The sequence below is a fragment of the Trachypithecus francoisi genome, unplaced genomic scaffold (genome assembly GCF_009764315.1).
Source record: "Trachypithecus francoisi isolate TF-2019V2 unplaced genomic scaffold, Tfra_2.0 Lachesis_group5, whole genome shotgun sequence".
Lineage (NCBI taxonomy): Eukaryota > Metazoa > Chordata > Mammalia > Primates > Cercopithecidae > Trachypithecus > Trachypithecus francoisi.
In genome coordinates this window covers 95,612,317-95,638,258 of record NW_022681470.1, presented here as the reverse complement: position 1 = coordinate 95,638,258, position 25,942 = coordinate 95,612,317, and the positions used below count along the sequence as shown (strand labels likewise).

Genomic DNA, 25,942 nt, shown 5'->3' with positions numbered 1-25,942 from the left:
TAACTGGGATTCCAGGCACGTGCCACCACGCCTGGTTAGTTTTTTATTTTTTGTAAAGATGGAGGTCTCACTATGTTGCCCTGGTTAGTCTTGAGCTCCTGGGCTGAAGGGATCCTCCATCTTGGCCTCCCAAAGTGCTGGAATTAGAGGTGTGAGCCACTGTGCAGGGCCAGGAATTATTACTTTTGATTTAACAAATATTTAATTAGGATTACCCACTTGATCCACCTGCCTCAGCCTCCCAAAGTGCTGGGATGACAAGCGTGAGCCTCCGCACTCACCCGAGACTTTTTAAATGTACAGCTTCACTCTCCATTTCTTCTTTTTCTCCTTTCATTTTGCTGTTGTTGTTGTAGAAACCAGATCATTTGTCCTGTAGAATTTCTGCAGTCTGGAGTTCCTGATTGTATCCATGTGGTGTCAGTTAACAGATTCCTCAGCCTCTCTCTCCCCTTTGTAACTTGGTAGATCTAGAGTCTTAAGCATATTCAGATTTCAGGTTTTTTAAAGTAGATTGCTTCATATGTGGAGTTGTCTATCAAGAGTACATGTCTCGGTGTCTTTTTCTTATGTATCAGCTATGAATGGTCATTGCCAACACTAGGTAAGTCCAACTCTGCCTACACTTCTGCAGATAAACAAGCCTGGAGAAAAATGTGCTTACCTTGTTGACTGGTCACACTTCAAATTCATGACCACTAATCCAACTGCGCATTCAATACAAATAAGAGAGTATTTGCATATTTCAATTACCCCATCTACTCTCTTAGAATCAGAGGCCATACACTCTGCCTTCCCCCAACTACCATGAACTTTTTATGTTCCCAGCAGAGGTCCATCCATTCTCTTTCACTACATCCCATCCCCCTTGCTTTTTTCAAACACCCGCTACAGAAATTCTCCCCTTTTTCTTACGCACCATCATTTTTTCTGTTTTCTGGTCTTTTCATTCTATACAAATACACTGTTATTTGTCTGACCTTAAATAATAATTTTGACTTCACTCTCTTCTGTGATCTTCTCTATTCTCTGCTTCCATTTACAGCATTTAAAAAATTTTATGGATGTATAATATTTGTACGTACTTAAGGGGTTCATGTGTGACATTTTGTTATATGCACAGAATGTATATGATCAAGTCATGGTATTTAGGGCATCTATCACCTCAAGTATTTATCATTTTTATGTGGTGGGAACATTTGAATTCTTCTCTTCTAGATCTTTTGAAATACACAATACACTCTGGTTAACTATAGTTGCCCTATTCTGCCATAAAACATTAGATCGTCTTCCTTCTATATAGCTAGATGCTTCTACTCATTTAACCAATCTCCCTTCACCCCACCCATTCACCTTTCCCAGCCTCAGTAACCATCATTCTCCCTATACCTCCATGAGATGAACTTTTTTTTTTTTTTTAGCTCCCACAGATGAGGGAGAACATGTGATATTTGTCTTTCTGTGCCTGGCTTATCATCTCTGGGTTTGTTTACATGTTCTATTTTTGTCTTCTCTTATTTCCATTTCCTATTTTTATCTTCTCTCTTGGTGTACTTGTATTTTTTGAATGCTGAACATTAAGAATGAAAATTTTTTTATTTCAGGCTATGGATGATTTTCTCTCCCTCCAGAGAATTTTCTTTAGCTTCTGGAAAGGAATTAGAGTAGCAGATCATTATATCCGATCTGGGTTTATTGATTCAAAACTGAATTTTAGGATGTATATTTCTGATCCATATACTTATTCCCAGGAGTAGCAATTGAGGGGTTCTAATTGAAATCCTGGAATGTTTAGAAGGGTACCTCTACCTTGGAAATCCTCTGAGCTTTGATTTTTATCCCCTAAAGGCTCTTACTAGCTATTTAGGTTTTTAACAAAGATTTTCTGATGGGCTGTACCTCTTGTCCTGCACAACTTGTGAAAAGACGCATGCCTAAAAGGGAGAAAATTAGACTGATCAGCTCACCATTTGTTGCTTCTCTTTTATGTAAATTTTTGTCTTTTCAAGTTCTGGCTGTGTTGGAAGTCCTGAACACTAATTTCAATCTCACCAGTCCTGAATGACTATTAAAATTGCAAATAATCTTCCTTGTCTCTTAGAAGTTACTTTCTGGCCGGGCGCGGTGGCTCAAGCCTGTAATCCCAGCACTTTGGGAGGCCGAGACGGGTGGATCGCGAGGTCAGGAGATCGAGACCATCCTGGCTAACACGGCGAAACCCCGTCTCTACTAAAAAATAGAAAAAACTAGCCGGGCGAGTTGGCGGGCGCCTGTAGTCCCAGCTACTCGGGAGGCTGAGGCAGGAGAATGGCATAAACCGGGAGGTGGAGCTTGCAGTGAGCTGAGATCCGGCCACTGCACTCCAGCCTGGGTGACTGCGAGACTCCGTCTCAAAAAAAAAAAAAAAAAAAAAAAAAAAAGAAGTTACTTTCTGTTTGGTTTGTTAACTTCTTTGTTCAAACTACTTAAGAATTAATTTCTCAGGAAGAGAAGCAGCTTTAATGTTGAGTGCATTGATTGAGTCTTCTTTCTCTTGGATAACCAGAGCCTTCAAGTCCTAGTTACTTTGGTAGCGTTTTGATGATTTGAGGCAGATAATTTTATGATTTTGTCCACATTTTCTATGTTTTATTGGGATAATTGGTCTGCTACAAATGTATTCCATAATCAGAAGCACACATATTGGCAGTAATGCTGAGCTACAGGAACTCTTGGTACTGTTGGTAAGAAAACAATAGTCAAGCCAAAGCACATAGAATCTGTATCCCAGGTAGTCTACCTTTTGGAATATATATATATATATATTCCAAAAATATTCATACAGATACACAAGGAAATATATATAATGATGTTCCTCATAGTATTGTTTGTGGTGGTAAGGAGTGGGAGGCAATATGAGGGTAGGGAAGGTATTCATGGAGAAGTGGGTAGACAAATACTGTGGTAGCACATTACAGAGTAAATGCAACTCAGAGGTAATAATGCTAACTGTGCATAGAGCAATGTGGATATGAGTTGGAGTTCCACTGTAAAGTTATTTAAAGTTACATTGTTGGATTGTATGAAATAAAGGCTCTCATGCTCTTCTATGCAATTCCCAAAGAAGCTGATTGGTTCACAATAACTGCTTTAATTTAGATCAAAACATGGTTAAAGAATAATAAAAGATAAAAATACTGAAATAGAAAAATAAACCAAGGCAACCAAAGGTCCTACTAGAAATTGAGTTTTAATATAAAATTGAAAATAATGGTAAATAAATGATGTTCCTAGTGAGAAGCAGTAATTCTTCAACCCAACAATATTGAGGCCAAAGAAAGGAGAACACTGAAACTTATCTGATGCTGGTCATAACTCTTATAAAATGCAGTTACAAAAACAATAAGATATTATCTCACACTTAGTTAAATATATATATACATATAAAATCTATGATGCATCAACCCCTTTCCTGGGCAAGAATACCAAAAAACTACCTCACAGATTTATAAGGGGACATGTGTGAATATGCTGTCATGGTGTGATTATAGTGACAGGGTACTGGAAACAATCTGGTTGTTTATCAAACGCATGGTCTTTTATGATTTTCTGCTCCTTTCACATTGTTCCCTTTGCCTTCTTTTCTTCCTGGAAAGTTGAGATCACTCTTCAGGAGCCTACTCAAAAACCACCTGCATGTGGGGTAACATAAGAGATTCCTGTAGAGAAAGTTGAATAAATGTCAGTCAGAAGAAAGCAAAGAGAGACAGGAATGACGTCATAGTGAATTCAGCACCACGGACAGCTCACGACACGCCAGCCCAGGCAACAGAGACTGGAAAAATAAAGTTATTGGAATGTTTTAATATTAGAATTTCTTGGGACCGTTTGGATTTCCAGAATCTCTTTCACATCAGCTGTCATGTGAGTGTGGGCATAGAGCTGTCAATTATTCTTTCTCTTTAGTACCAGTATAATGTACAGTAACTATTAATTATTCCAAATCAAGTTAATTCTTGCTCTAGTATGTGTTAGAACAAAGGTTGAATTCTGATCAATATGACACTAATACCTGTGCCCTTAGGCCTTGTTCTAAAATGTTCTCCTTCCAATGTGGAATGACACATTGCCCACACCCTATTCCTAGAAACTATTTTGAAGGAATATTGGGTGAAATCAAATCAATTTTCTATCTGGTGACTGGAGCTCTGGGCTGTGGTTGTGGAGACGGCCTGGCCCCCTCTCCTCTTTACATCTATTTGCTTCTGTTCTATAAGCCACCTTGGTGAGTTTGGAATGACAGTTCTCTTGACGACCTGCCATAGCAAATCAGCAATATCTCAGGATTTGGGATCTTAACTAGAAACTATATGCTGGACATGTGGTTCCTGCCCTGTGATCACCTCTTGGGATGAGAGGATGTATAAACAGAATATGCTAATAGATGTGATGAGTCCTGCATTGGCATAAGGATGGAGAGTGTGAAATAGTCTCAGGAACATCAGACAAGGCTCCCTTGAGAAGGTGATTTCTAATCCTAGACAAGAAGATGAAGAAGTATTTGTCCACACACTCCATCCTAATTAGTATGTACCATTACCAATTCACGGAATATTATCAGGTGAAATATGAACTGGAAAGATAAAGGGAGGGCATGCCAACATTAGGGGTAGCCAGTTGCCTTCTGGACTCTAGTGATGGACTTGAAAGTCCAGCAACCCCACCCTAGGGAGACCCTCTCTTCTTTTGGGAGATCAGGACGTGAGTCCTTAGGGAAGCTCTTCAGTCATTTGCATTATTCCTTTTGGCCTAGTTCCAGATTCTGGGGTCCAGATTCTGAGGTCCTTTCCTAAGCTGCACAACCTTCCTCCAGGACTGAAAGTTTTTAGATTTTGCACTGCTATTTACATGAGGTGGTATTGATCAGAATTTGCACAAAAGTATTTTATAATAAATAATGATATAGAGTACTCATTATGAGCTGGGATCCAGTACTGCTATGTGCTGGGTAACCAGGAGATCTGAGGTAACAGTGTTTTCCGCCCATGATTCCAAGTCTGGATGGAAAGACATGAGGGGGATCTGAGGTAATGTAGCCACTATGGTAGGAGTGGGGTGAGGGTGAGGGAGGCACAAATGAGGCAGAGATCATTTCTTTGGGGTGAAGAGATGGTGGTTCACCCTCTAAATGTCTAAGAGACATTGACATTAAGGTCAGTCTTAAAATGTAATGTGAATGAGACAGATGAAGTATTAAAAGACATTTCTGGCAGAGGCAGTAGTTTGAAAGATTGGTATTGAGGCATGAAATACTGAGATATACTGATGGGGGTGTGTTGCGCATACTTGGAATAACAGCAGCTGGGTGAACAGGAGGGATTCAGAGAGTGCTGGGCAGAGAGGAAGTCAGGCACCTACCCTTGGGACCCTGGCATGACGGTTCTGAGCAGTGACCAGCAGTCCTGGTGGAGGAGAGAGGAGGAAAATGGGGAAGATGGTTCTAGGATGGAGATCTGCAGGGAGGTTGTGGCCCAAGGAAAGTGGGCAACAGAGCTAAGAGAGGAAAGAGAGCAATTCTGGGGTGGATGATGGGGGGCAGGCTGCATAGAGAAGGCAGCAGGGGGCTGGGAAGAGAAAATGAAAGCCCAGGGACTGCAGGTCTCTGTGAGTTCCAAGAACAGGTGGAATAAGAATGAGAAAGGGGGAGAAGGAGAGAGAAGAAACCTAATGGTCAGACATTGGGATCTGGAGGTGAAAACTGCAGATCAGTCCTGAATGCTGATGAGGTGCAGAATATGTTCAGGAAGGAAGATTCCTGATGAGGAGAGGAGATGCTGGTCTGTGAAGAGAGGTGTGAGTGTGGAGTGGAGCAGTCATTCACAAGAGCAAATAACGCCTCCTACACACTTCTGCTGGTCGGATGGAAAGAGAATTTTTGAGATGGTTGCCTGATTCCTCCAAGAAGAATGTTTGCTTGACTGACAGGTTAGCAGCAGACTGACCAGGGTGGTAAGAGAGAAGGAGGAATACTAAGAGCAGCTGCACAGAACATGGCCTGGAAGTGGCACTGGGTGAACATTAACCCTGTGTTGTGGCCTGTATGGAGTGACCCGCCAGCACTCTGCTAGGACAGCACTGTGTCCTGCTTGTTTCTGCATCCTCAGCCCATAGCACAGTACCTGGCCTGGAGTAGACTACCAATAACAAACTACTCATTACCTGCCAGATAGAGGTGCTGCAATTTCTCATCACAATCAGCATGAGCTCTCTGTGTCAGTCCTTAGGGCATTTCCATGGTGCTGCCTTATTCTGGCCAGACTCCTTATTTGGACTCCTGGACTACTTTGAGCTCCTCAAAATCTGGAATATTCATTCATCACCAGAAACCCAGTCCTGGCATTTAGCAAACCATCATGGAGGACAGCTCAGCTTCCAGGTGACTCCCTCTGACTTCCACAGGGCCACCCACATAGGCACATGCACACAAGCACACAGCACAGGGAGAGGACACAGCCCCTGAAGCCCAGACCACAGGACAAGGAAGTCTATCCTCAGGGAACTACTGAGCCTCCCATTCATAGCCACAAGGGCTGTGAGCCTGATGCCATCCAGGAATCCCTATGTGAGTGGTTTCTGTTTCCCCAAGCCCTGGAGAACAGCTGGGGCAGGAGTGGGAGGGCAGGAGCACACTGAGAGATGCCAGCTCCTTCTCAGTGCAGTATCTAAATACATCCGAATGACCTGGTCCAGGCCTTGACAAGGAGGGGCATTGCTGTGACCTGGCAGAGGCCTTCTACCAACTTCCACCTGTAACCTGCTGTGGTGGCTGCATTTAGGGAGTGGGGCAGAGGCAGACACCAGGACCTGTGTGAGAGGCAGCACAGCTCTGCTGGAGGCCACAGGGAGAACATTGGTGGTGGGACTTTACTCCTGGGTGACCCACTGGTTGGGGGTGGCGGGGATTCTCCAACAAGTAAGCCTGGAATTGGCAGTTTTGACAATGTAGGTCACCAAAGAGAAGAAGGAAATAAGGCAAGTGTCTGGTGGGAGGAGACACTTTATTGTTCCTGGGGTCTCTGGAGGCCCCTGGGTGGGGCTGGATCACTGGCTTCCCCCGGAACAGGGCGCCCCTCCGTGGCTCCGCTTGTGGTAGTCTGTGGCTATGTCTCCCAGCAAGGACAGAAACTCAGAAAAATCAATCTTCTTATCCTCATTCTTGTCCTTTCTCTCAAAGACATTGGTCAGGTAATGTATGCCCTTTTTGTCCTGTGAAGAGAAAAACATACAAACAAAAAAAATTCAATCACAAACAAGTTTTGGGCTGGGAGGGGAGAGGAGGAGGCAGAGACAGAGACAAATGCCTAGATCTGCACAGGCGTTGTGGCGGGGCTGGGAGTGCAGGGCGAGTGGGTGAAGTTGGGGTGAGGATGTGAATGTTATCCCTGGAGTTCTCTAGGGAGACTTTTTGTCTCAAATCTCAGATGGGAGGCAGTTCCTGTCCCAAGGCGCTCTGTTTAGTGACCTTGGGGAGAGCAGTCCCCTGTCCCAGCCTCACTCTCACCTGTCCCCAGCCTTTAAGGGCACTGGCTACCTTAGTTCTACCCCAGGGCCCCCAAATTGGCCCTCATGCTTTGTTCTCTTCTTTCTCTGACCTCCTCTCCTTTCTTCTCTTTTTCCACCAAACTCATCTTCTGGGTTCCCTACTCTTGGTCGTCTAGACCCTTTGGTACCTAGTAGCCCACAATTATTTTCAGATTTGCTAATGAGTCTTGTTTATTGCAAAGAGGGCTATTGATTTCTACTAGCAATGGAACTTCCAGTGCTTTCCCATTAATCTCAGGGATATTGATGTGGGGCCTTTGGGAAGCAGTTGAGTTGAGTTTCAGTCTCACAGAGAGGGGGTCAGTGAGCACTGGGAGGGGACTGTGCACCGCCCTCAAGCTGCACACTTTGCTGACCATCTAATAACCTCATTTATATCTGTATAACTCTTTCCTATTTTCATACTTTTTTGCCTATCATCATTAGATTCCCATATGATCCAAGCAATACATTTGCAAATGGGAAATGTTTTAATCAGAGGATGAGGGTGACTCGTCCAAGGACACATAGTAAAATATATCCTCAGCCATGCCAGCGTCCAACCAACATTGAGAAGCTAAACCCCGACTCACACAGGCACTGAGGAAGTTGGGGAAGTTCTCCTTCATCATCGTCAGCAGGCTTAGCTTGTCAATCTTGTCATCACGTCTGGTGTATTTGTGAAACATGTTGATCATGCCTATTATGGACGTCTCAGCTTGAGTGTTGCTCATCTTGGCTTTCAAAAAGGCTTCAGGAAATAAACACAATCTTTTTTCCCTTCATTTAAGTTAGGGTCTCTATGTGGGGGTGTTGGAAGGAGGGCTGAGGACAGAGGAAAAACAGCCCTAAGATGGAACAGAAGGAAGTCGATTTTTAAAAATGTGATGGGATAAGTTGCTCAAAAATGAGAGGGTAGGACCAAGTCTGAGACCTGGCCCACCTTGGCCAGGGCCAAGAGGAGATGCAGGTGGATGGTGGAAGTCCAGCTGTGGGCAGAGCTTTGGAGAGGGAGAAGCAGAGAGAGTCGGGGGCCAGCAACACATGGAAGAACTGAGCTGGGACCCCTCCAGTCTCAGCCAGCACATGGCAGACCCCACTCCTAAAACAGCACCAAATCCATCTCCTCCAGCTTCACAGCTGAGGTGAGAGTCACGGGGGCAGAACAATAGCCTTGGTGATCTGGTCTCCGACCCTCCTGGGCTGCTTCAGGAACCAGACACCGTGGGCCCCACCTTGACTCAAGTGCAAGCCCTGCATGAAACGGTGCATGCAGGCTCCAGGTGCACATGTGAGCATGGATGTGAGTGTGAACGGGAAACACAGCCCTGTCCCGAACACAGGGGGGGCCCTTCCTGCATTCCCCTGGGAATGAGAAACGGGAATGGCCACTGTTACAAGGAACAGAAATAAGCCCCTGGTTCTTAAGCTGCCGGATGGGGTGGGAGTGAGGTGGGGGTCGCTTCGTGTCTGCTCTTGGGAATTATCTGCACCCTCAGAATCACCAAGGCTTGACCCTGTTTAAATAAGAAGGTCTGACTTCCCAAAGCAAATCTTCCAGCCAGTGGTCAGTCTGGGCTGGCCTGCACCCCAAGCCTGAAAAATAGGACAGTGCAGCTCTCACTTCTCACACTTTCCAAAGAACCAGAAAAGGACCTTGGCTAACGCATGTGGGTGTCTGACAATAAACCCCCAACTCCTCTCAACGCAGGAGAAAGCTCCATGCTGGCAACTGACTAAGAGGAGCCACCCAAAGCTTTTTTGATTCTGAGGCCAAGGCTAGACGCCAAGCCCTGTGCCCAGAGGGTGCCTGAGAATTTGCAGGTTGTGGTAGGGAGTGAGGGAGCTTTGGCTGCTCAATACCTTACCCAGGTAAGGGCAAGCCATCTGGCCAGGCCTTGGGGTTTGGAGAGCCTCCAAAGCATTCACAGGGGATCCTTAGCCCTCCACCCACTGTGGGAGCAGAACTGGGGAGGGGATTCAACAACTGGGACCCCAACAGGAGGATGAATCCAGGGAGGAAGAACACAGGAAAGTCCTGTGCTCAGGTCCCACTGGGGACATTTCCACAGGAGTTGTCTCAGGAGATCCCAAAGGATCAATGGACAGGTCTGGTTCAGCCACCTGGTTGTACAGATGTGGGCTTTTGGTGTCAAGTGAAGGTCACACAACCCAGCTAATGGCAGAGCTGGCCTAGACCCAGGCTCCTGAGTCTTCGTCCACAGCCCTTTCCCTTCCTAGAGGCAGCACAGCAGACCGGGCACTGGGCACTTCTAGAAAACACAAAGAGGTAGGTGAGACTTACTGGAGCTGGGAAGTGACACGGGGAGAAGGATGAGTGAGATGTGTGTGTTTGGAAAAAGAGCAGTCCCTTTATAAAACTCAGCCTGGCTCTTCCCAGGGGCTGGGAGGCCTCGGGCCACCTCTGTCATCTGTTTCTTGGAGCCTTGCCCTACATCAGGTGGGTGGGAAACACCCAGGAGGCTGGGCTCAGGATTTCTGGCCAGGGTCCCAGGTCACCAGGTCCCACCCCACCCCAGAGACCTCACCTGGGGACTTCTCTGGCTCAATCTTGATTTGAGGGTAAGGCAGCCGGTGCATGTGTGGTAGCAAGTCAGGAAATGGGAGAGAAGAGCACTGGGCCTCTGGACCCAAAGAGGATGGAGTTTCAGACTCCTGAAGGTAGCATGATCTTGTTTGTTCCCTCTCCCAGTCCTTCCACACAGTTGTTGTGACAGCCTGTTCTACGACCCCACCGCTTACTGAGCATTCTAATGTCCAGACATCAAGATACCTGCTGCTCCTGCATCCTCCTCAACCCTCATAGTCCTAAGAGGCAGGTGCTGCAATCTCTATTTTAGGAAAGGAGAAGTTGAGATGTTCCCAAGTTTACTCAGCTAGTAAACACAGCAAATCATCATACGAACACGGAAGAGGCGAAATCAAATCCTTATTCGTGTGCCCTGTGCTATGGGTCTTGGGTCGCATCAGGGGCTGCCCTACGGGAACTCAAAGTCCAGGGAGGGAAGCAGGGTTCCTTCATTGCTAACCATTGGTCAGCCCCTCACAGAAGCTCTGGATTCAGGTGAGGGGACTGGGGTCAGGGCCCCACTATCTAGGTTGGGTGGCGGAGTGACCCTCCGTGGAATGGGCCTGGAGGCAGGGAGTGGGAAAAGTTCTTTCCTGCCCCATGGCACTAACTTCCCAGAAAGTCTTCAGTGTTTTTCCTCCTCCTATGCAAAACAACCTGTGTAGGAGTTGGGAGCTGTGCCCTTGGCTATAATGTGCCCTACCCTGCTGTGGAAAGGCTGACCCAGGTAGGGGCAAGAGGATTGGGAAGGCATGGGAGTCCCTGGGGCATGGTGAGGAAAGGGAGATGATGAATCACTGACATGGACATTTTCTGCTAACCCCTTCCAATGTTCCTTTTAGGGTGCAAGAGAGTTCCAGGTTCATTTAGTGCCAACCCCTTAAGCACTCTGGGGCTCCATAGAGCTGATGTGATGTCTCCCTAGGTGGGACCTATTTTCTCCACCCATCATATTTCTTCAACTTCCTTCTCTGTCAGTTCTTATGTAACTGGGGGACCTGTTTCTCCCTCCCACTTCACCATATGATGGCAATGTTACTTTTAGTGGCAAAAGATACACACACACACACACACACACACACACACACACACACACAAACACAGTGGAATACTACTCAGCTATGAAAAAAGAATGAAATCATGCCTTTCACAGCAACATGGATGGAACTGGAGGCTATTATTTGAAGTGAAATTACTCAGAAACAGAAAGTCAAATGCTGTGCACCCTCACGTGTGAGTGGGAGCTACATCATGCATACAGATGGAGGTAGAGAGTAGAATCATAGATACTGAAGACTGTGAAGGGCAGAAGGTCAGGCGGTGGGTGAAGGATGAGACATTTCTTGGTGGGTACAATGCTTACTATTTAGGATGGCTACATTAAAAGCCCGGACTTCACCACTGTGCAGTATATTCATATACATTTGTATGCAGGTTTTTGTGTGGACATAAGTTTGCAATTCTTTTGGTAAATCCCGAGGAGTGTGATTTCTGGATCCTATGGTAAGAGTATGTTTAGTTTTTTAAGAAAGCACCAAAAACTGTTTTTCAAAGTGGCTGTACTATTTTGTGTTCCTGCCATCAGTGAATGAGAGTTCCTGTTGCTCCACATCCTTCTTCAGCATTTGGTGTTGTCAGTGTTCCAGATTTTGGCCATTCTCATAAGCGTGTACTGGTATCTCATTGTTGTTTTAATTTGCATTTTCTTGAGGACTTATGATGTGGAGCATCTTCTGATACGCTTGTCTTTCACCTGCTGTGTCTTCTTTGATGAGATGTCTGTTAAGGTCTTTGACCCATTTTCTAATTGATTGGCTTGTGTTCTTATCATTGAGTTTTTTTTTTCTTATATATGTTGTGCTTCTTGTAAGCAGTATATCATTGAATTTTACTTTATTCTTTTGCTGCATAATTGCTTTCTGTGAGAATGTATTATTTTTCCAATTTAATTTTAATATATTTACTGATATGTACCATGTTAAATTTGGTTTCATTTTTCCTATTTCTTTTTTTTTTTTTTTATACTTTAAGTTCTATGGTACATGTGCACAACGTGCAGGTTTGTTACATATGTATACTTGTGCCATGTTGGTGTGCTGCACCCATCAACTCATCAGCACCCATCAACTCGTCATTTACATCAGGTATAACTACCAAAGCCATCCCTCCCCCCTCCCCATAATAGGCCCCAGTGTGTGATGGTCCCCTTCCAGAGTCCAAGTAATCTCATTGTTCAATTCCCAGCTATGAGTGAGAACACGCGGTGTTTGTTTTTCTGTTTTTGCGATAGTTTGCTGAGAATGATGTTTTCCAGCTGCATCCATGTCCCTACAAAGGACATGAACTCATCCTTTTTATGGCTGCATAGTATTCCATGGTGTATATGTGCCACGTTTTCTTAATCCAGTGTCATGATGGACATTTGGGTTGATTCAAGTCTTTGCTATTGTGAATAGTGCCACAACAAACATACATGTGCATGTGTATTTATAGCAGTATGATTTATAATCCTTTGGGTATATACCAGTAATGGGATGGCTGTGTCATATGGTATTTCTAGTTCTAGATCCTTGAGGAATCGCCACACTGTCTTGCACAATGGTTGAACTAGTTTACAGTCCCACCAACAGTGTAAAAGTGTTCCTATTTCACCACATCCTCTCCAGTACCTGTTTTTTCTTGACTTTTTAATGATTGCCATTCTAACTGGTGTGAGATGGTATCTCATTGTGGTTTTGATTTGCATTTCTCTGATGGCCAGTGATAATGAGCATTTTTTCCTGTGTCTGTTGGCTGTATGCATGTCTTCTTTTGAGAAATGTCTGTTCATATCCTTTGCCCACTTTTTGATGGGGTTGTTTGTTTTTTTCTTGTAAATTTGTTTGAGTTCTTTGTAGGTTCTGGATATTAGCCCTTTGTCAGAAGAGTAGATTGCAAAAATTTTCTCCCATTCTGTAGGTTGCCTGTTCACTCTGATGGTAGTTTCTTTTGCTGTGCAAAAGCTCTTTAGTTTAATTAGATCCCATTTGTCAATTTTGGCTTTTGTTGCCATTGCTTTTGGTGTTTTAGACATGAAGTCCTTGCCCATGCCTATGTCCTGAATGATATTACCTAGGTTTTCTTCTAGGGTTTTTATGGTTTTAAGTCTAACATTTAAGGCTCGAATTCATCTTGAATTAATTTTCATGTAAGGAGTAAGGAAAGGATTCAGTTTCAGCTTTCTACTTATGGCTAGCCAATTTTCCCAGCACCATTTATTAAATAGGGAATCCTTTCCCCATTTCTTGTTTTTGTCAGGTTTGTCAGAGATCCGATGGCTGTAGGTGTGTGGTATTACTTCTGAGGGCTCTGTTCTGGTCCATTGGTCTATATCTCTGTTTTGGTACCAGTACCATGCTGTTTTGGTTACTGTAGCTTTGTAGTATAGTTTGAAGTCAGGTAGCGTGATACCTCCAGCTTTGTTCTTTTGACTTAGGATTGTCTTGGCAATGCGGGCTCTTTTTTGGTTCCATATGAACTTTAAAGCAGTTTTTTCCAATTCTGTGAAGAAAGTCATTGGTAGTTTGATGGGAATGGCATTGAATCTATAAATTACCTTGGGCAGTATGGCCATTTTCACAATATTGATTCTTTCTATCCATGAGCATGGTATGTTCTTCCATTTGTTTGTGTCCTCTTTTATTTCACTGAGGAGTGGTTTGTAGTTCTCCTTGAAGAGGTCCTTTACATCCCTTGTAAGTTGCATTCCTAGATATTTTATTCTCTTTGAAGCAATTGTGAATGGAAGTTCATTCATGATTTGGCTCTCTGTTTATCTGTTACTGGTGTATAAGAATGTTTGTGATTTTTGCACATTGATTTTGTATCCTGAGACTTTGCTGAAGTTGCTTATCAGCTTAAGGAGATTCTGGGCTGAGACGATGGGGTTTTCTAAACATACAATCATGTCATCTGCAAACAGGGACAATTTTACTTCTTCTTTTCCTAACTGAATACCCTTCATTTCTTTCTCTTGCCTGATTGCCCTAGCCAGAACTTCCAACACTATGTTGAATAAGAGTGGTGAGAGAGGGCATCCCTGTCTTGTGCCGTTTTCAAAGGGAATTTTTCCAGTTTTTGCCCATTCAGTATGGTATTGGCTGTGGGTTTGTCATAAATAGCTCTTATTGTTTTGAGATACATTCCATCAATACCGAATTTATTGAGAGTTTTTAGCATGAAGGGCTGTTGAATTTTGTCAAAGGCCTTTTCTGTATCTATTGAGATAATCATGTAGTTTTTGTCTTTGGTTCTGTTTATATGCTGGATTACGTTGATTGATTTGCAATGTTGAACCAGCCTTGCATCCCAGGGATGAAGCCCACTTGATCATGGTGGACAAGCTTTTTGATGTGCTGCTGGATTCAGTTTGCCAGTATTTTATTGAGGATTTTTGCATCGATGTTCATCAGGATATTGGTCTAAAATTCTCTTTTTTTGTTGTCTCTCTGCCAGGCTTTGGTATCAGGATGATGTTGGCTTCATAAAATGAGTTAGGGAGGATTCCCTCTTTTTCTATTGATTGGAATAGTTTCAGAAGGAATGGTACCAGCTCCTCCTTGTACCTCCGGTAGAATTCAGCTGTGAATCCATCTGGTCCTGGACTTTTTTTGGTTGGTAGACTATTAATTATTGCCTCAATTTCAGAGCCTGCTATTGGTCTATTCAGGGATTCGAATTCTTCCTGGTTTAGTCTTGGGAGAGTGTAAGTGTCCAGGAAATTATCCATTTCTTCTAGTTTTCTAGTTTATTTGTGTAGAGGTGTTTATAGTATTTTCTGATGGTAGTTTTTATTTCTGTGGGGTCGGTGGTGATATCCCCTTTATCATTTTTTATTGCGTCTATTTGATTCTTCTCTCTTTTCTTCTTTATTAGTCTTGCTAGCAGTCTATTAATTTTGTTGATCTTTTCAAAAAACCAGCTCCTGGATTCATTGATTTTTGGAGGGTTTTTTGGGTCTCTATCTCCTTCAGTTCTGCTCTGATCTTAGTTATTTCTTGCCTTCTGCTAGCTTTTGAATGTGTTTGCTCTTGCTTCTCTAGTTCTTTTAATTATGATGTTAGGGTGTCAATTTTAGATCTTTCCAGCTTTCTCTTGTGGGCATTTAGTGCTATAAATTTCCCTCTACACATGCTTTAAATGTGTCCCAGAGATTCTGGTATGTTGTATCTTTGTTCTCATTGGTTTCAAAGAACATCTTTATTTCTGCCTTCATTTTGTTAATTACCCAGTAGTCATCCAGGAACAGGGTGTTCAGTTTCCATGTAGTTGAGCGGTTTTGAGTGAGTTTCTTAATCCTGAGTTCTAGTTTGATTGCACTGTGGTCTGAGAGACAGTTTACCATAATTTCTGTTCTTTTACATTTGCTGAGGAGTGCTTTACTTCCAACTATGTGGTCAATTTTGGAATAAGTGTGCTGTGGTGCTGAGAAGAATGTATATTCTGTTGATTTGGGGTGGAGAGTTCTGTAGATGCCTATTAGGTCCGCTTGGTGCAGAGTTGAGTTCAATTCCTGGATATCCTTGTTAACTTTCTGTCTCATTGATCTGTCTAATGTTGACAGTGGGGTGTTAAAATCTCTCATTATTATTGTGTGGAAGTCTAAGTCTCTTTGTAGATCTCTAAGGACTTGCTTTATGAATCTGGGTGCTCCTGTATTGGGTGCATATATATTTAGGGTAGTTAGCTCTTCTTGTTGAATTGATCCCTTTACCATTATGTAATAGCCTTCTTTGTCTCTTCTGATCTTTGTTGGTTTAAAGTCTGTTTTATCAGAGACTAGCATTGCAACCCCTGCCTTTTTTTGTTTTCCATTTGCTTGGTAGATCTTCTTCCATCCCTTTATTTTGAGCCTATGTGTGTCTCTGCATGTGAGATGGGTCTCCTGATACAGCACACTGATGGGTCTTGACTCTTTATCCAATTTGCCAGTCTGTGTCTTTTAATTGGAGCATTTAGCCCATTGACATTTCAGGTCAATATTGTTATGCGTGAATTTGATCCTATCATTATGATATTAGCTGGTTATTTTGCTCATTAGTTGATGCAGTTTGTTCCTAGCATCGATGGTCTTTACAATTTGGCATGTTTTTGCAGTGCCTGGTACCGGTTGTTCCTTTCCATGTTTAGTGCTTCCTTCAGGATCTCTTGTAAGGTAGGCCTGCTGGTGACAAAATCTCTCAGCATTTGCTTGTCTGTAAAGGATTTTATTTCTCCTTCACTTATGAAACTTAGTTTGGCTGGATATGAAATTTTGGGTTGAAAATTCTTTCCTTTAAAAATGTTGGACATTGGCCCCCACTCTCTTCTGGTTTGTAGAGTTTCTACCGAGACATCTGCTGTTAGTTTGATGGGCTTCCCTTTGTGGGTACCCCGACCTTTTTTTCTGGGTGCTCTTAATGTTTTTTCCTTCATTTCAACTTTGGTGAATCTGACCATTGTGTGTCTTGGAGTTACTCTTCTTGAGGAGTATCTTTGTGGCGTTCTCTGTATTTCCTGAATTTGAACGTTGGCCTGTCTTGCTATGTTGGGGAAGTTCTCCTGCATAATATCCTGAAGAGTGTTTTCCAGCTTGGTTCCATTCTCCCCGTCACTTTCATGTACACCAATCAGACATAGATTCGGTCTTTTCACATAGTCCCGTATTTCTTGGAGGCTTTGTTTGTTTCTTCTTACTCTTTTTTCTCTAAACTTCTCTTCTCACTTCATTTCGTTCATTTGATCTTCAGTCACTGCTACAATTTCTTCCTGTTGATCGAATCAGCTACTGAAGTTTGTGCATGCGTCACATAGTTCTCGTGCCATGGTTTTCAGCTCCATCAGGTCATCTTAGGTCTTCTCTATGCTGTTTATTCTAGTTAGTCATTAGTCTAAACTTTTTTCAAGGTTTTCAGCTTCTTTGCGATGGTTCGAACATCCTCCTTTAGCTCGGAGAAGTTTGTTATTACTGATCGTCTGAAGCCTTCTTCTCTCAGCTCGTCAAAGTCATTCTCCATCTAGCTTTGTTCTGTTGCTGGCGAGGAGCTGCATCCCTTTGGAGGAGAAGAGGTGCTCCGATTTTTAGAATTATCAGCTTTTGTACTCTGGTTTTTCCCCATCTTTGTGGTTTTATCTACCTTTGGTCTTTGATGACGGTGATGTACAGATGGGGTTTTGGTGTGGATGTCCTTTCTGTTTGTTAATTTTCCTTCTAACAGTCAGGACCCTCAGCTGCAGGTCTGTTGGAGTTTGCTGGAGGTCCACTCCAGACCCTGTTTGCCTGGGTATCACTGGCGGAGGCTGCAGAACAGCAAATATTGCAGAATGGCAAATGTTGCTGCCTGATTGTTCCTCTGGAAGCTTTGTCTCAGAGGGACACCCAGCCGTATGAGGCATCAGTCAGCCCCTACAGGGAGGTGCCTCCCAGTTAGGCTGCTTGGTGGTCAAGGACCCACTTGAGGATGCAGTCTGTCTGTTCTCAGATCTCAAACTCTGTGCTGGGAGAACCACTACTCTCTTCAAAGCTATCAGTCCAGCATGTTTTAGTCTGCAGAAGTTTCTGCTGCCTTTTGTTTAGCTATGCCCTTTCACCTAGAGGTGGAGTCTACTGAGGCAGACTGACCTCCTTGAGCTGAGGTGGGGTCCAGCCAGTTCGAGCTTCCCAGCCAATTTGTTTACCTATTCAAGCCTCAGCAATGGCAGATGCCCCTCCCTCAACCTCGCTGCTACCTTGCAGTTCAATCTTAGAGTGCTGTGCTAGCAGCGAGCATGGCTCTGTGGGCATGGGACTCTCCGAGCCAGGTGCGGGATATAATCTCCTGGTATGCCATTTGCTAAGACTGTTGGAAAAGCACAGTATTAGAGTGGGAGATACCCAATTTTCCAGGTGCCATCTGTCATGGCTTCCCTTGACTAGGAAAGGGAATTCCCCAGCCCTTTGCACTTCCTGGGTAAGGCAATGCCTCACCCTGCTTTGGTTCACCCTCCGTGGGCTCCACCCACTGTCCTGTTCCCATTGTCCAACAAGTCCCAGTGAGATGAACCCAGTACCTCAGTTGGAAATGCAGAAATCACTCGCCTTCTGCATTGCTCATGCTGGGAGAAGTAGACTGGAATTTGGCCATCTTGGAACCTCTCCATAAATTTCAAACATATTTGAGACATCCATAAAACTGATCATTTGTTTTTGCTAAAATGAAAATCTCAGCAAATTAGCTTTAATAGGGGCCTTATCTTTTGCACCTGCTGATGAGGTTGAAACCTGTGAGCCCTTCCCCTGTGTCATGTTTGGAACAAACACTCTCCATAAACCCACCCCGCCCCATCACACATCCAACCTCCCAGCCACTGCTGATCCCCCAGGAGAGATCACAACAGGCTGGTCATGAACAGGAATCTGGCTGGTTGATATCTTCATCTCCTCCATCGTTTTGGGGAGTTACCCTCTCCCCAGTCTGAGGTAGAAGCAACATATTTCTGGATCTCTTGAAGATCTCAAGTTGCTGAGGGAAGAGGACAGAAAACAATTTGTTCTTTTTGCGGTATTTTATCCATTCATTTATGCTGTGAGTGCTGACTCTGTTATGGGTGTGCGGATGTTGGGCTGGCAGGGAGATGGAGTGGATGTGGACCGTGCTTTGAGCAATGCTCTGGCCCCAGGAGAGAACTCCAATAAACCACTGGGTGGTGAGAGAGTGGAGTGGGACAGAGCCAGGAAGCCCCAGGTCCCCAGGCAGTTCAGTGGTCACTTTCTCTGTGAAGCCTTCTCCAGGCAGAGCCATCATCCCCATGTCCCTGTGCATCTCAGTGACAGCCCTGGCTGCACATACACTATGTTTGCAGCTGCCTGGCCGTGTCTTATATTGTGCCTCCAGCCTTCAGTGCAGAGAACTCCATAAACATTGGCTAAACTAGCAAGTGAGGCAGGTGTCTTCAGAAAGGTTCAGATAAAGTATGTGGGAATTCAGAACAGGGGAAATCACTTTTCAGGTGGGGGAACCAGGGGAAGCTTTGTCGGGGCGCCCTTTCAATAGGCCATAGAGCACTTCCAGGAGCCATGGTGAGAGGGACGGGGCAGAGGGAGCCACAGGAATGTTCCAAGACAGCCAGCTGTTCTGTTTGGGGTCCTTCTGGGTGGTGTTGGCAGGCTGCATCTCTGGACTCGAGCAGCAGTTGGGGGAGTGGGACAGAGAGGCAGAGAGAGAGTTCCACGGTGTTCAGAAGAGATTATTCAGACTCAGTTCTGCTGTGAGCCATCCACACTGGAGGATCCATCCACACTGGAGGATGAGAACACCCAGCTGCAGCCCAGAGCCTGTGGTCCCACTGTTAGGTTTTGAAGGGAAGGCAAGGGTTAAAGAAACACACAGAGAGAACTGGCGGCTCTATGGCAACGCAGGTTTTATGTCCAGCACAAGACCTGAGGAGGTGGGACCAGCTTAATGCCAGACTTACAGGCTGGGGTAATTTATAGGTCTAGGTGGGGGTCTGGGCAGTATGGCTTGCTCGCCGGGAGGATATTGATAAGATATTCCTACGATCGGGTGGTTTGGACCTTTTTCCGGCGGATGTGATAGGCTGTTTCTTGGACCTTTGCCCTACAGGATAAGACAGGGATGTTCCCTCAGTGGGCCTTTGCCCGGCCGGCTATGATAAGGGTGCTCTTGTGCCTTGTGGTCAGGTGGTTAGGCAGGATGCTTCTCACGGCCCGAATCCATATGGAATGTTTCACTCTGATGAGGTTCTGCAAAATGGCAGGGGGCTTACAAAATGGTGCAGTTCAGACTAACACCCACCATCCCGTCTAGAATGGGTTTGCTGGGAGGATTTAGTGTCAATTCTATTCACCTGATAAAGGAGGTTGCTTTCTCGGAGGCCACACACACAGACAGTGCTGGGAAGTGACCTATGCGTACCCTGAGAAATTTGTCTGTTCAACCAAATTTCACGTTGGCAATGATCATTCCTCACCTCACCCAAGTTTAAGAGGAGGCTGGGCCCTGTAGGTTAAAACTAGCAAGCTGGAGAAAGCAGTGGAGGCCACTGCAGGAAGGTTCTCTGGCCAAGGGGGACTTTACAATTTTGACTTACAGTCAGAGCTGTTCCTGTTACAGTTGGCCCCAGTCAGAGGCCCAGGATGAAACTGGCCCTGAGTGCAGACTTGGTTTTCTGTTTCCCAAGCTTCCACACGGTGGCGCCACCGAGCACCCACCAAGCACCCACCTCGCCCTGGTTGCTGAGGGAGGCAAGTACCTGGGTCCTTTGCGGTTTCCGCCCTTCTTCAGGTTGTGAGTCCCACGTCGGGCACTAATCTTGCACCTTTAAAAAAAAGAGATCTTCACCAAAACCTTCTGAAAGGCAGAGGACTTTTCTTAATTAATTTGTATTCTTTTCTCTCTCCAATGCCTACCAGAGGGCACTGCACAAAATCATATACTGGGGATGCAATTGTTAATGGAGTTGGTGGAAACAGGAATAAATTAAGATAATTAAATTTTTAGTAACGGTGGGTTAAGTAAATCTTGATGCCTGTACGCATGGAATCCCTGTGATGATACGAAATGTACATTTGGTCTTTGTCCCTGTTCCTGACGCTGAGCGTCCGAAACCCCTGGAATCTCTTGAATGACAGGGGTGAGGGAGCGTCTTTTGTTACTCATAACAATGCCCTTCCAACCATACTGAGTGTGTGCTAATGAGGTGACTCTTGGTGGACCCCTAGACAGCTTCAGGATGGGGCTGGTTGCCAGAGGAAGCAACCATGTGATTGGAGGGCTGGAGTTTCAGTCCCAGGCTGGGCCTCCAGAGAGCAGCTGGGGCAGGACTTTAATCACCAGTGGCCGATTATTTAACCAACCATGCCGAAATAAAGTGACTGCCATAGAAACCCCAAACAATGGGGTTCAGAGAGCTGTCAGGCTGCTGAGCGGGTGGGGTGCCGGAAGGGTGGGTGCCTGGGGTGGGCCTGGGAGCTCCGTGCTGCCCCTCATAGGTGGCCCTGTGTGTTTCTTCCACGTGGCTTTTCCTAAGTTGTATTCTTTGTAACAAACCAGTAATCATGCGTAAAGTGCCTCATTGAGTCCTGTGAACTCTTGTAGCAGATTATCCAACCTGAGGAGGGGTTTTTTAGAAACCTCCAATTTTAGCCAGTCAGTCAGAAGTATGGGAGGTCAGGTGCTGCGATTGGCATCTGAAGTGGGGGCAGTGTTGTGGGGCTGAGCCTTCACCTTGTGGGGTCTGTGCTAACTCTGGGTAGTTAAGGTCAGAATGGAATTGCAGGATACCCTGGTGGTGTTCAGAGAGTTGGAGAATTGGTTGGTGTGGGGATTTTAAAAAAAGGAAATATAACTCCCACACATTTGGAGTCGGAAGTGTTGTTAGGCAGAATGGTTCAGGAATTCCATATAATGTAGCTGCTTGGAATCAATCACTCAAAAATATTTAAGAATTGGGGAAATGCTTTAAACATAGTCCTAATTGAAAAAGCAGATGATAAAGCAGCTGGGAAAGGGCAAGGCCGTGGCCCACAGGGTGGACGTGGAGTGGGGGTGGGGAGTGGGTTAATGGGACATGATTGCTCTGCATGAGACAAGGCCAGGGAACTCGGGAAACAAAGCTTGTTTTGAGCAAGAGTCATGTCAGATTTTAACAGGAGGCAGAGCAGAGAGAAGATATCCTTACATAGGTGAAGCTAAGAGTTTGTGATAAAGTGTTCTCAGCCTTCACGTTCACAGTCAATTGATTTTCAACAAGCCTGCCAAGCCCATTCAATGGAGAAAGAATAGTCTTTCCAACAAATGGTGCTGAGACAAGTGGGCAACCACACGCAAAATAATGAAGCTGGACCCCTTCCTTCCTTCGTACACACAAATTAACTCAAAATGGGTCACAGCCCTACACATAAGAGCTAAAACTAAAACTCTTAGAAGAAAATAGAGCGAGACTCCGTCTCAAAAAAAAAAAAAAAAAGAAAATATAGAAGTAAATCTTCAAGACAGAGGGCTTGAATGTCTTTGCATATGCTATTGAGGCTTTATGACTTTACTTTCCACAGTTAGACCTACAATCCACTTGGAATTGTCATTTTGTCTGCTTGTGAGGTCTAGTTTCATGAGAATGAGCATCCAATTGATCCCATAAAATGTATCGAAAAGCTTGTGTTCATCAGTGCCACTTTCGTCACAGAATAAATATACTACACTTGTGTGTCTTTTTCTCAGGCCTCTGTTTAGTTCTGTTGATCTGTCTGTCCTTGAACCAGCCGGGCAGTATCTTAGTTACTGGAGTTATGATGATAAATCTTAAAGTCTAGTACTGTGGATCCTCCCATGTCTTTTCTTTTTCATGATTCTCTTGGCTACTCTTGGCCTGTCTATATACTTTTTAGAGTTAACTTGTCAATTTCTATAATTTCAGCAAGAACTTTGGGATTGGGATTTCACTGAATCTATATATTACGTTTGGGAGAACTGTCAGCTTTACAATAGCATGTAAAGCTACTATGAACATGGCATATCCCTTACTAAAAGCCTTTTAGTGGCTTCCTAGCCTGCTTAAAGTCCAAATTTTGCAAAGTCCTCATTGGCTTGTCCTCTGCCTGCCCCTCAGACTTCATCTCCTGTCTCTCTGGGCTCCATTTACACCACTCCAGCCCTTCTTTCTGCCCCTCCATCAGCCCAGGCTGGCTCCCACCTGAGCACCTCTGTTCTAGCTCTTTCCTCTAACCATAGGGCCCTTCTCCTGCTCTCCCCAACGTTGGATTCCCTGTTATTCGGGGACAAGGTAACGTAGTGGATGAGAACGGGTATGTGGGGCCCATGGGCCTGGGTTTGAAACGTGCCTCTGCATTACTAGCTGTGTCCCCAGCATGCTCCTGTAATTGTCATTCCTTGGGCTTCTTCAGCAATTGTTAAGAAGATGAGATGAATGGGTGGATGTAATGGAGCAGTGCTCAGCAAACAGGAAGAACTTAATACTGTTAATCAGCTTCTCACTCTCCAGCAGCCTCCTGGTCCTACAGAAGCAGCCTAGGGATTCCCTATGCTCGAATCCTACTCTTATTCTCTACACGGCAATAATGCACCCTTTCTTTCTCTTTATCACATTCTCTGTGAGGGTTCTAATGCATCCAGCAGCTCCCCCTTCAAGCACAGCCCATCTAACATACATTTCAGATACTCTTGAGGCTGTTGACTGGGATATCAGGTTGCTCTAATCCTAAAGATAAAAAAGGTCTGGAGAGAAGAAAATAGGTATACGTTGGTGAGAACTGGCAAAAATCCCTCAATATGCCATCAGTATAACCCGCTTCATCGTCAAGTACCATATTACATTTCTTTACTTTTTAAGGTAATTACTTGAACCTTTCCACCACCACCTCACCGCTCTCTTAGTCAGAAATTCAATATTATCCTTCTTGAAGTATTTCCAATCCTTGAGGTGTCTAAAACCCTGGGTGTGGCAGGAACGGGGTGGGGGTGCTTCAGGGCCAGTTTCAGATAACCTCCTTTCTCAATTTCACCAGAAAGCGTTACTCCTTTGCTGTACTGGCTTCTGGATGTCACAGGACATTGCTTTCAGTGACTGGTCTGCACACTGGAAAGACATGAAGATTGTGTCTGTCAAGATCACAATCTTGCCCTGGCCATGGGTGGTTGGGTTATGACATGGGAGATGCATGTTTGGCACCATGTTTATGGTTCTTTTCCAAGTACAGTACCCTGAAGTTTTGGCTAGATGTCTGTCTCCACCTACAGACTATGAGTTATTCAATTCATTTCCACCCCCTTTCTCCACAGCACCTAGCACAGGGGCACCTAGCACCTATCATGTGGCAAAATTCTGATAAACATTAAGGAAGAGTTGACATTAAAATGTATAAATAAAAGTAATTTAATGTCTAACAATAATGGATTCATAAGACAAATTCTGATAAATGCAAACAGATGATCGCAATGTACTCGCTAAAAATCAGGCTAGCATTGATTAAGCATGTGAGATGTTCACAGCATAACATCAAGCAAAAAGCGCAGTTACAGCGCAGCTGTGCAAGGGATCATCACTTGGGTATTGGCATGGTGTAGGGGGTTGTTTTATCCTAGAGTGAACAGAGGGTAGGGAGAAAAGGAGTGCAGTCTGCCCCCATCCCCAGCCATAGGTCAGAAATGAAGTTCCTTCTGAACAACAAGCTATTATCCAGCAATTGTCCAATGGTGAACCATATGGGTATACCAATTTGTTAATTAGATGGTTTTAAGGTTTTGCTTTTATTTTTGTTTCTTGGTTATAGACATTGCCGTGGTGGACATTTTCCTGCTTGTTGTTTTTAACATCTGCTTAATTAATTGTTTTGGGATAAATTGCCAGGGTAATGATGGCTGAACCAAAGAATTCAATTTTTTGTGGCTCTAGCTTGGCAATGCTGAGAAATTCAAGCTATGTTTTTAGTTTAGAAACAAAGTGTATTGATGAAGCACTTGTTTGCTGGGGAAATCATTATGTTGAGTAGATAAAGGCTCACCCAGCAAACTGGAAAAGCTGTTGGCTTCAGTATTTACCTATGATTTTCTCTCCAACCTTCAGGGATATATAGATGGAGTCTCTGGTTTGATGATCTGTCCTTTGGCGCCCCCTTCTGGAAGACTCAGTCATCAGCCTGTGCGGGCCCTCCCAAGGGAGCTGTGTGGGGTGAAATGGGGCCAAGTAGAAGGGGCCGGCTGGGAGAAGTCTTGTGTTGGGGTGAGTTGGCAGAGGGGACCCCACCCGTCACTCACACAAGGGTCCAGGTAGCATCTGTAGGGATGTCGAGCCTGAAGGTCTGGCCCCCTCAGAGTAGGGTGACTTCCACATTGCAGTTGGTGATTTACTAATGAACAAATCTGGTTCTGCCGCTTCTCTTTCACCTCCCATCCATCACCCAACTGATTTAAAAAATCCTCTATTAGCTTCCTCTCTTGTTTGTGTATCACAGTCTTGCCCTGGCCATGGGTGGTAGGGGTTGTGAGGTAGGGGGTGCATGTTTGGCACCAAGCCTGTGGTGCTTTTCTAAGTACAGTACCTCGGAGTTTTGGTTAGATGTCTGCCTCCATGACAGACTATGAACTGGGTAGGATAAAGTTCCAGATGTAGCTTGGCACAGGGTCTTCTGGTCCTGTCTCTCGGTCTTGTCTCCCTCCTGCATCTCCAGCCTTGTTTCTTCTAACTTCTTATGGTGTACCCTGTGGACTCCATCCCCTGAGCAGGTCGTACTCTTTTTAATTTAATTTAATTTAATTTAATTTTTTATTATACTTTAAGTTCTAGGGTACATGTGCACAATGTGCAGGTTTGTTACATATGTATACATGTGTCATGTTGGTGTGCTGCACCCATTAACTCGTCATTTATCTTAGGTATATCTCCTAATGCTACTCCTCCCCCCTCTCCCCACCCCATGACAGCCCCTGGTGTGTGATGTTCCCCTTTCTGTGTCCAAGTGATCTCATTGTTCAATTCTCACCTATGAGTGAGAACATGCGGTGTTTGGTTTTTTGTCCTTGCGATAGTTTGCTGAGAATGATGGTTTCCAGCTGCATCCATGTCCCTACAAAGGACATGAACTCATCCTTTTTTATGGCTGCATTGTATTCCATGGCATATATGTGTCACATTTTCTTAATCCAGTCTATCATTGATGGACATTTGGGTTGGTTCCAAGTCTTTGCTATTGTGAATAGTGCTGCAATAAACATATGTGTGCATGTGTCTTTATAGCAGCATGATTTATAATCCTTTGGG

At 44.6% G+C, this 25,942-nt stretch overlaps 2 protein-coding genes across 5 annotated transcripts in view; one reads left to right on the top strand and one right to left on the bottom strand.

Annotated features, from left to right (window-relative positions):
* The window catches only part of LOC117075037 (protein S100-A15A), a 39,574-nt gene that overhangs the window by 8,562 nt on the left and 5,070 nt on the right, over positions 1-25,942 (top strand). The window contains exon 1 of one of the 3 annotated variants that reach the window (XM_033197060.1): positions 19,582-19,629. The exons of 1 other annotated variant lie outside the window; for it this stretch is intronic. Coding sequence is in view for 1 of the 2 variants with exons in the window: in XM_033197056.1 (XP_033052947.1) it covers positions 24,859-24,904 (46 nt within the window). In the remaining variant the exon portion in view is untranslated. Of the gene's footprint in view, positions 1-19,581; positions 19,630-24,560; positions 24,905-25,942 lie in introns of those variants that run through there. One more of the 3 variants, XM_033197056.1, reaches the window with a different exon arrangement.
* LOC117075038 (protein S100-A7-like) lies at positions 7,019-10,255 on the bottom strand. Of its 2 annotated transcripts, none has more exons than XM_033197061.1 (3): positions 10,110-10,255; positions 8,154-8,311; positions 7,019-7,245 (listed from the first exon to the last, which is right to left on the bottom strand). In XM_033197061.1, the coding sequence occupies exons 1-3, from the start codon at positions 10,159-10,161 to the stop codon at positions 7,081-7,083; spliced, it is 375 nt and encodes a 124-aa protein (XP_033052952.1). In that variant the 5' UTR covers positions 10,162-10,255; the 3' UTR covers positions 7,019-7,080. The 2 variants fall into 2 exon arrangements, with proteins under 2 accessions (XP_033052952.1, XP_033052953.1); XM_033197062.1 differs by lacking the exon at positions 10,110-10,255 and adding an exon at positions 9,866-9,903.

Bases quoted from the DNA above. Each gene is read 5' to 3' on its own strand.
- LOC117075038 (XM_033197061.1), bottom strand. From the start codon at position 10,161: ATGCACCGGCTGCCTTACCCTCAAATCAAGATTGAGCCAGAGAAGTCC. The intron at 8,312-10,109 runs GTGAGGTCTCTG...TATTTCCTGAAG, and splicing joins TGAGCCAGAGAAGTCCCCAG to CCTTTTTGAAAGCCAAGATG. The intron at 7,246-8,153 runs GTGAGTCGGGGT...TTCTCTTCACAG, and splicing joins CCAACTTCCTCAGTGCCTGT to GACAAAAAGGGCATACATTA.